The following is a 10,784-nucleotide window of genomic DNA, read 5'->3' as shown; positions in this document are numbered from 1 at the left end:
TGACCCTGGGCCCCGATTACAATGGGAAGTTAACACATTATTATCCTCGACTGTCTATAAAGAAAAACCGATATTTGTGTACGAAAATGAGTATATTTGCATGAAATTTTGAGGTATCTTCGTCGGTAACCTATAATTAAACGTATAAACAAGATTTTTTTAAATGTATTTTCTGCTTTTCATACAGAAAACTTAATTTTACTTTGTAGATAAAATTGAAGATATATGGCCCTGATAGTCTTTATTTCTGACTCTCTTGGCGCGTTTTTGCTTGCTGTGCATTTGATCTAATATGTCATAATGAGTCGCGCATAATTTTGAGTATGAATTCGAATCCGCGATGGTAAATATGATTATTTAAAGAAAAAGTTAAATATGATTATTTAGTTTCGGATTCACCCGGTGTTGTGCGATGCGATGCGGGCCGGCAGAGTGTCTGTCATTTGGTGGGCGGGCCGCCCCGCCCCCTATTAGGGCGCGACCCGCCCTCCGCCGCCACGGCACTAGGCGGTGCGCCCGTGGCCTGCGATCCACGCACCTCGACGCCCCTCGAGGGTCACCCACGCGTCATCCTGCAGGATATCCTCGGGATACTGAGGAACACGGCGAGGAAAGGCGTCAGTCGCATGCGATTCATTTCATTTAGTCAATGATTTTGCTTGCGACCGTCTAGTTCTTCAGGCAGATCTCAAAATGAGATCATCGTTGATTTATTCGTTTACTGTCTTATCAAATAAAAATTTTATGTTTAATTTAAACAAATAAAAAAAAACAAAATACCACACAAAAAAAGAGGCAAGTTCTTGTGTTAGTTGGGATTATATGTATATTAAAAACTAAAAAAACAAACATTCCATCGTTTCCCCGTAAGAGTAGGCAGAGAAATAGAACGCCATATCACTCTGTCTTTGCATACAGATCTCGCTTCCTTTATATTCATGCATCTTCTTGTGGACGCGCGCTGATTATTCCGTCTAATGACATGTCAACCCTCAAGTATTATTTTAACATGAAATATTTTTTTATGTTAAAAAGTTGGAGAAACATAATTTAAAAATTCAAATGATTCCTGTAATGCACAATAAAAAAAAAAGATTTTGATATCCACGGGAATTAATTTAGGTTTGGTAGGGTTAATTCATTATTTAATATTATTATTTAATTATTGAAAAAAAAAAACACTTTGAAATAACTTTAATTTTGTATGTTTCTTCATTTTCATTTAATTTTATTTTGTACGTTTGTTTTATTAACAAAATGAAATCATATAGCAAATTAACATAAATAATATCCAAAAAATGACTACGGGAAAAATAATTGAGAAACCCTCCTCTAAAAAGCGCTTAACTTTAAATTTAAAAACGAAAATAAATACTTAAAAAGTGGCTTTGTTGGTTTTTTTTCAATTATACTTTATTGATTGTGTACGCCATTTTTAAAATTAATGTTTTTTTAAAAATCTAATATAAGCAAGGCTTTGGTTTTGATGTTTACTAACAAATGTTTTGATGTCTAAAACCGCATTGAAAAAAATGTATCTTAATGATTTTTGATCCTTGGATGACGGGGCATCCATCTGAGTGATGTTTGACAATCATTCAGCGCACAGAAATAAGGACTAAGGACCCAAAAGGCTCCCCGTGGCGTACAGATAGACTTAACGATACGCCATTTTTGGGTATTCAGACAAAATGGTGACAAAGGAGGGATAATTGAGTAAAAGTGACAGTTCTTAATGTTGTTAATATTTGTTATCAATTTTTTACAATTAAAAGAACTTAAGGGCTTTGCTGTCTTAACTCGCATTTAAAAAAAAAACAAATGTTAGGTGCAATATTGGCCTCACTTGTTGAACTATGGCCTGAAATCTCCATTATAATAATAATAATAACTATGGATAACTTAAATAGCGCCAGTTTCGTAATATAATACCTCAAGGGCGCTTACAAAGTGATTGTAAAAAAAGATATAAATTTAATTTTAACTTTTTAATTTAAGAAAAATATTGTACTTTTTCACCACATGCTAAGAATTTATTCGAATGATTTGAAGAACAAGTGGGTTTTAAGTTTCTTCCGAAACATTACTTCACTCTCACAGTTTCGGATTTCTGCTGGGAGAGCATTCCATGCCGTAGGGCCTGCGACCGCAAATGCACGTTCGCCGAATCTAGTGCGCTGTTTGCGTAAAGGTATAATAACTTTTCCTTTCGACGTAGATGTAGCTGATCTAAGCGTAAGACGTCTGTCAGCTAGTCTGTCAGAGTTCCCTCAGATATTCTGGAGCAGAGTTGTGCAGTGACTTATACATAAGCCAACAGAGTTTGTATTCCACCCTCTGTGGAAAACATTGCCAGTGCAATTCCCATTGGCAAACAAATGTCCGTGGCAGGAGGTAAAACTAGCAGTTGACGATGGAGTTCTGGAGTCGACCGTAATGTATGGGATTAAAGTATGGAATTGGAAAAATAATGACGAAAGTTGATTGAATGTTGTCGAAATGCCGTCTCTCAGGGGAATGTGTGGTAAAACGATGTTTGATAGGTGCGCAAATGTCGAGATCCGTGGACTATTGGCTTAGACAAGCATTATCGACAAAATCAAGAAAGGGGTGCTGCGATGGTAGAGCAAGTGGACAGTGAAAGAACGGCTAAAAGGACCTACGATGCGAATGTTGATGGATGCAGAAAATGATGGAACACCGAGAAAGTCATTGCACTATCAAATCCAACAAACACTTGAAGAAGGAATAATCGGCGTGCGTTTCTGCATTTTATAGAAGGTTGATCTTTTCAACTACATAACGACCATCCCAGCAGCACATTACCTTATCAAATCAAGACAAATTTGAAACAGATTGACCATATTAAAAAACAAAGCTCCATGAATAATCCTGAGAAAAAAAACAGATACACAAGAGTAAAGTCAATGTTAATTAATTAAAAGTAGTAACACATTCAAAACAAATTCAACCTTTCAATACAGTCATGTTCCAATGTTAGTAAAAGTTAGTATATAATCACTTACCGACTATTTTAGTCTACCGGTTTCGAGGCGTACCCGTCTCTTTGTCAGGACACTCGCTACACCAACATGCAAATACTACACCTCCATACAATAATACATCTCCACCTTCATCATCACCGTAGTATATTTAAAGTATTTCTAAAAGTACATAAATCACATGCAGATTTATAGAGATGCGAACAACACCATGTCTAAACATGCAATTTAACTTTTACTCACACTAGTTAAAATGTTTGACCACAAAGTTCATGCTTAAAACATAAATAACAATTAACAAACGACAACAGGGATGGAGAATACCTTAAAAAAGGGAATATGGAAGTCTATGCATTTACTGGGCTCATGACTTATAATTGGCTTGTTTAAGTGGCCACTTTACACACTGTAAAATTCACAATGTTGTGCATGTTTGAACATTCATATTTCTTCAATTCCTCCATCTGTTGATTTTGCCTAGAATGCCTAAACTTCCATATGCCCTAATTTAAGGTATTTTTCATCGCGTTGTAATTTGTTGATCTTAATGACTCCCGAGGGGGTGAATTCCAATATTTTGTCTACGAACATTTGGACAAACTCAAATTTTGTAATAAATTACAATCATATTCGTTCACAAAATCATTTACTCTAACGAAAACACATAAAAATAAATTATTTTAAGCCAACCCAAATATAATGACTTTTTAAGAGCTAACTTATCTGCTACATTCATGATTTATTGACTTGCATTTCCATAATGTGTTTTTTTTCTTATTTCTTATTTTCTTATAATATAAACACGTTAACTACTGTAGTAGCATTTTATTTTTATGAAACAAAGAAAACATAGATAAACTAACTGTATTACAAAATAAAGCCTTTAGAATCATTTTGAAAAAAACAGATACACGAGGGTAAAGTCGATGGTAAATGAAATGAAATTATTAACATATAAACAAAGAATATTTTACAATACAATGATATTTGTTCATAAAATTATAAACTCTTATAAAAAAACAGAATTTTGGAAAAAAATTGATCGGAATCAGCATGAACACGATCACAATACTAGAGAAAAGAACAAAATTAGACTTCCATTTAGGAAAAAGGCAAAGTCACAAAATTCAATTGCATTTAAAGCAATTAAAAAGTATTACGAAATGGAAAAAAATATTTATGAAGAAAAAAACATATCAAAATTTAAAATAATGGTCAAGACATATGTGATAAACAATTTATACATTAAATATATTTGCAATGTTATTATTAGAACACACATAACAATATGTATGATATGTGTGGCCTACTTTAAGATTTAAATAAAAAAATATAAAAAAAAATAAATGTACAGCTCGGTGTGTCAACGACTGCGTATTTCGTATTTACTATATCCATTGAACATCAGAATTTTCTTTCTCTGGCAAAATAATAATTGTTGCTTTACTTTTTGTCCGTATTGAAAAAATGGAAGCCATTATTTTATCAACAGGATCGAGGTTTAATTTTGAACGACTAAAATTTCAACCTCAATAAGTCTCTTTCTCGTGATTGATATCAAAAGGCAAATATATTACCCACATCCTGCAACTGACAAGGCAGTCACTCAACCACTATCCCATCCCGGGTTAATGGGGCAGATAAAGATGTTTGATTTACAATGGAATTATCAGGAAGCTGGGCCATTTTTAACCCAGTATTAATTTGAGCTTCTGAGTGACTTATTGCTAACTTGATGAGTTTGAATTTAAGGTATTTGTCAGTTTTTTATCGCTTATTTTTATTATTTACAAATCGCATCCCAGAAGTACACTTCCGTCAGTTCAAATTTGGCTATTTTGAGTTTTGATTGCAGTTTAACAATAACTCAATAAATGTGAATGCTTTTTTTTTTATTAATAAAACATATTATACATGAACAAGATATACTATACAGAATATTAAAAAAATAAAAAATAATTAAATAGCAATGAAATATATATTAACAGTAAGAATGGTAAACAAAAAAATCCCACAAAGGCATTACCTGTTCGTGGGTATACAATAAATGTTTATGAATTTTTTGCTCCTATAATAAATAGACAGGCATAATATTTTTGTATAATATAAATAAGAGAAATATTTTTGGTTTGAATCCAAGAAAGTGCTTGTTTTATAAAAGAAGTAACATTTTGAAAACTGCGATTAATGACATATTATCAGTGAAAAAAGAATATTAACAAATACTTGTATTCTTATTTTTCAGGATTTTTACCCAACAGTACTCATTAAGTCTTAACTATTCTTTAAGGGTTCTGGATCTATTTCACTCACAAAATTGTATTCTTAATCTGCTCGGACACAAAAAATCACATATTATATTTTAAAAAATATATAATTTTAAACATATGTATTATTTATTATATGGTATTGTGTTATGTCGCAAGGAACAAATTGGATGATTTTATAAATTTTTTAATACTAATGTTGTTTTACTTTTGTTATAGGTAAAAAATGGCGTTCCTTGACTCCACAAGACCGGCGGCCATATGTAGAGGAAGCTGAGAGACTTCGCGTCATCCACATGACAGAACATCCCAACTACAAATACAGACCGCGCAGGCGCAAACAGAACAAGGCCAGGACTCCAGCTCAGGGAGCGCAGCCTCCCGCAGCTCCCAGAGAGGAGATTGACCACTCCAGGTACCAGCCGCCGAGGATGTCTCCCTCCAGCGCCTACATCCCCAACTCTTCGTCTCTCTCCCCCAGCCTAGCGCACAACTTCGGATCACCGCACAGAGTAGACTACGGTCAAAGTTCTGACTACCTCCCGAACTCACCGTCTCAAAGCATGGACTCCTCGATAAGGCAAAAGATGATGAACATCAGCAGCCCTCTAGCTCATTATTCTTCGTCGGCTTCCGCTCCTCTCGGAAGTCCTGATGTTTCTGGTTACCAGAAGATGCAAGTGGAAAATAGTGCGTACGCTAGCTCAGGATTCACGCTATACCAAAATTCACCATTAGCTAATAATTACGACAATTATTCAAACGATCCAAAGACACCTTACGGTTCAAGTAGTCATCATATTATGCACACGCCTGAGTCATCTCCGACGCAGTCCCCTGAACCGGATTCCAACAAGGCGGTCAAAGTTGAACTTGATTCCAAAAAAAAGTCCGCGTCCAGTCCTAAGGGATCAGATAAGTCGAGATCTGCTTCTGGAAGTGTAGACGATGCCGCCGCGCTTCCGACACCAGAGATGTCACCAATGGAACACGAAAAGGAGAATTATCAATACAGCGATGAAAAGAGGCAAGCGGCTCTCAACGCTACTCTCGCCAATAACCAGAATAATCTGAATCTTGCGACATTATCCAATGTTCCTCTTTCCTCCAGTTCTCTGATGCCTCCTACATCTGGAACTCTGTCACCCTCAGTGCAGAATTCGTATCAGCACAAGATGCAGCAGTCTATGTCTGTTGCGTACAGGCAGGCGCCAACTTTATCGTACTCAAACCACACTGCTCCCATCACAGCAATGGGCATGGCCAATGGTATGTACGTTATGTGTACTCAGCGAGGTATTTTAGATCAGGGGCATATTGTAACGGGAACATTCTTCCCACCAGTTGCTACATCTCAAGATCACCAAACTCTCGGAGCTTCTCCCGCAACGGGTACAATGGCGGGCAACATGACTTCGAATCATTCGATAGGAGTCAACCAACAAAGCAACGTCCCCTGTTTAGACACCACGACCATGAGTTACTCGAGTAATTCTATATCGTATCCTAGCTACGCCAATCAATATAATCCTCTTTCGTACAAGAGCGACGTTTACTCCCAGCTGCCCTACAAAACTGAGTCTAAAGAATACCAAAGCATACAATACGACAAGCCTAATCATTACGCTTACATGAATAGTCCTCTGGGAGGAGAGCATCCTAGCTACTTGCAAGATCCAGTTCAGGTGAGGCAGATACACAACGGCTCTCCGGTTTCTGACGTAGACACGGGAGAATTCGATAAATATTTAAAATACTCAAATACGGATAGTGTTACAGCTAATAGCCCTTTATCCCATCGATCTTCCGGCGATCAAGTATCGGATCCTCGTGACGGTGGATCGTCAGGAATGGATACGAATCATAACTATCAAGATAATAGAAGCGTGCATGATTACCAAAGCCCCCACGATGTATATGCAGCCAGGAGCGATCAGTACCACAACGGAATCGACTATAATGGGCAGGATTACCAACATGCAAGGACTGGGGATTACCCTGACAGAGGCTACAGCTTTGTTCCTCCCCTCGGGCACACTTCTGTGATTCTCCAAAACACTCAGATATACCAAGGAAAGACCGCTGAAGTCGGTGCTCAGGTGATAGCAGGATCTCCCCTCGTTCCAGAAACTCCAGTAGCTCCTGCCTTAAGACCTGAAGATGACTTCAGCGTCATTTTAGCGGGAGTCAGACAGACATGTTACAGCAACTGACTTGAATAGTCTTACCCAGATTTTGTGATGGATCTCATGTAATTTTTACATTAGGATATTGAAAAGAAACAATTTTGGGGACAGACTGAGAAATTTGGTACGAGAGTGACTATATTTATTTATTTTTTACTCTTTAAACAAAATTAAAAACTGGATAAGAGCTGACGCTTAAGGTCACCAACTATTTGATGACCAATTGAACAATAAAATATATGGATTAAATAATAATCATTTATACTATAATTAAACATGTAAATAAATGTTATACTCGTATTTTAAATCTTCCAAAAATATATTTAACAATTTTTAAAATATTTTTATAGATTTAAGCAAAAAATACAATTTAAATTACCGACAAAATCGGATAACTTAAATTTCATACTTTAATTGTTGTATTTTTATGTGTATATGGGTGCTACGTAATTACGGTAGAAAATGTATATTTTTATTTTTAAAAATATCAAAATACTTCGTTCCCATGCAGAAGACTCTATGAAACAATATTTTAATATATTTACCACTTAATAAATATCAATATATGAATGAAACAGATTATAAAATAATCTAATAATAATGTAATCTTTTTTTTTCTATTTATTTAAGCGTGATTTTATGTATAAATATTATTTTTGAATTCTTTAAAACTTAAATTCATGAATTAATTATGTCAACTCCTTCTTATAATAGCAAAGTTCACATTCTCCATCAGTGATTTATGAACTAGACTTGGTAATAAAGAAAAGGTCGCAAAACTTTGTTATATCTTTAATATTTCAACCATCTCCCTAAAGCCAGACATTCGAGAGGTATTGGTCACAGATGCGAAAAAAGATTCCTCGTCGTGATATACCAATACTTATCTTGATAAAAGATTGATGTCTGTTTTATAATTTGTAATTTTTCACGTTAAATAAATACTATATGGTATATTATATAAACTTTATAATTTAACTGTATTTAATACGTGAATTTCCGTAAATATTTATAAAAAATAAATATAACTTTTTGATATGTGGCACCCTTACAAGGGCATAATACGAAAAAGTAGCTTTTTTGGGAAATTGCGTTAAAAGATTCAGGATTTCTACATTCCAGCTTATTTTTTGAATAAAATGCTTATTATTTCAGTTATAAATGTGAAATTCTGTAGGTTTGTTTTTTTAAAACTACATTATAAATAATCACGAAAAATCATTTGATTTTAAATAAATTTCGTAAATTACAAGTAATTAAACTTGAGCCCTTATATTATTAAAGGTGCGATATATTGGATAAAACCTGAAATGTTGCAATGAAAAACACTTTCTATAACTAACCTTTTACTTATTTGTCAATGTTGATATATTTTACATAAAATTGTTAGTGTAAAAATAATTAATTAATTAGGCCTTCCGAATAAAACAAATATGATTTTTTTTAAATGTGAATGTTTTTTCTTGATATTATTTTGTACATTATGTAAATTATTTTTTATATTTTACTAAATAACATAATTATAAATATTGGCTTCCATAAATTAAATAATGTTATATTGTACACTTTTATAAATACCCATGTACTTAATAGTTTAATACCTACTCGTTTAAATACATATATATTGTTACGGTAAGTTTTAATTTTAAGTTTTATAATCCAAATATGTAAATCATAATTATAAATTGTATTTTTATTTAATATTGTGTTCAGAAGAAATGCACGTTTATGTAAAATTACTCTAGTGAAAAAATGAACTTTTTACAATTAAAATTTATTTCTTAATAAAGGATTTACTGGTTAATACAAAACCACTTTTGACACAAATTTCAAATGAACATGATTTTTTTATCGTGTTATTTTATCAAATGTGTAAAAAAGGATTGGTCCCTGCAAAATCGTTTTATATTGTAAATAAAATCTGGAAAATATGATTGTAATCATTGTTCAAAAAAAGTTTTGTCAATTCTAGATTTTGAGTTTTATTTCAATTTCTTTTTATATTTATTGCGCTTTCATATTTTGATAATAACCTTAAAATTATTTCATGTTTGCCAACAAAAGTAATAAATGAACTATTTTTTTTTAAATGTATGTTTATAAAATGTGTCATTTTCTGCTATGGTTTGACAACTCAAAGGAACGTATCTGAAGGGCGTATAATTTATTTTTTTTGAACACAAAATTTATTTGAAAAGATTTAAAAAAATGTTTTCATTCAGTTTTCTACACCAAATATAATGGTTCATAGGATACTGCATTAGTTCACTAATTGGAGCATATCTTGATCGTTTATCTCAAAAATTGTGCAAAACACTTTTGATTCGTGAAATAAAACTTATAGCTACAACTTTCGTTCCCTCAGAAGTGAGGTAAAAATCATTGAAATAAAAATTAAAATAAATTCAACATTTGTATAATTGGTATTAAATTTCTATTGGTATTTTTAACCACCCGTGGCTTTGCAAAAACCAAAATACCATTACAACATAAACTAGGCATTTATGTTACATTTGACCTTTCACAAACATGACCATATATTTCATTAAATTTTGTGATATAAACAAAATATTATGTTCAGTTATTTTAAACGTAAACTGTAATAAAAAAAAAGAATTTATAAAATATATTTTTTATCAAATAAAATATTTTTGTAATTATTTTTAAAATTTCATGTTAAATATTCAATAGAATTTTACATATACATATTTAGAAAAAGCTTAGAAATATTTGTACCATAATATTATTATATATGAAAAATGTACTCATTAATTTTTATATTATAAAAAAATAAAAGTTTTCATTCTATTTCACGTGTTTTATTTATTTATTTATAATATGTGTCATATTTTTTTCTGAATTAAAATTGAAAGTTCTCTGTGTCCAGAATTTTGTTATTATGAACAACACTTATATTTGATTTAAAGCTACTTTTGGCATAAAAAAGACACAAAAAGATACTACTACTACTACTACCATCACGCCATTTCCCCGTAGGGGTAGGCAGAGAGAATGGACCGCCACACACGTCTATCCTGGCATACAATCCTGGCCTCTTCCACATTCATACATCTTGTCATACATGCCCTTCGGTTCTGTCTGCTTTTGACATGACCAGACTTAAGATTTTGGTTTATCTGATCATGCCACGTCTTCCTTGGTCGTCCTCGTCTAACGTTGCCGTTCATTTTTGCCATATATACTTGTTTTACCATTCTCTCGTCGTCCATTCGTTCTACGTGACCAAACCATCTCAGAGACCCTTTCTTAATCTTATCAATTATACTTGTCTCAGATTTACACTCTCGCCTGATTTCATCATTCGTAAC

General features: G+C 33.1%; 1 protein-coding gene across 1 annotated transcript; it reads left to right on the top strand.

Moving 5' to 3' along the window:
- Positions 1–412: 412 nt before the first annotated feature.
- On the top strand, positions 413–10,263 carry LOC148277521 (uncharacterized). Its single transcript, XM_088232783.1, has 2 exons — positions 413–617; positions 5,489–10,263. Exons 1-2 carry the CDS (start codon positions 413–415, stop codon positions 7,480–7,482), a joined length of 2,199 nt encoding a protein of 732 aa, XP_088088909.1. The 3' UTR covers positions 7,483–10,263.
- The last annotated feature ends 521 nt before the right edge of the window (positions 10,264–10,784 follow it).

The sequence above is a fragment of the Micrasema longulum genome, unplaced genomic scaffold, assembly GCF_059751315.1.
Source record: "Micrasema longulum isolate JH-2025_06_02 unplaced genomic scaffold, ASM5975131v1 h1tg001019l, whole genome shotgun sequence".
NCBI classification, from domain to species: Eukaryota; Metazoa; Arthropoda; class Insecta; order Trichoptera; family Brachycentridae; genus Micrasema; species Micrasema longulum.
The sequence above is the reverse complement of the archived record's forward strand: the minus strand, read 5'-3'. Positions and strand labels throughout refer to the sequence as shown.

Coding starts and splice junctions, on each gene's coding strand:
- LOC148277521 (XM_088232783.1), top strand. CDS start 413: ATGCGATGCGGGCCGGCAGAGTGTCTGTCATTTGGTGGGCGGGCCGCC. Junction 618..5,488: donor GGAACACGGCGAGGAAAGGC/GTCAGTCGCATG, acceptor CTTTTGTTATAG/GTAAAAAATGGCGTTCCTTG.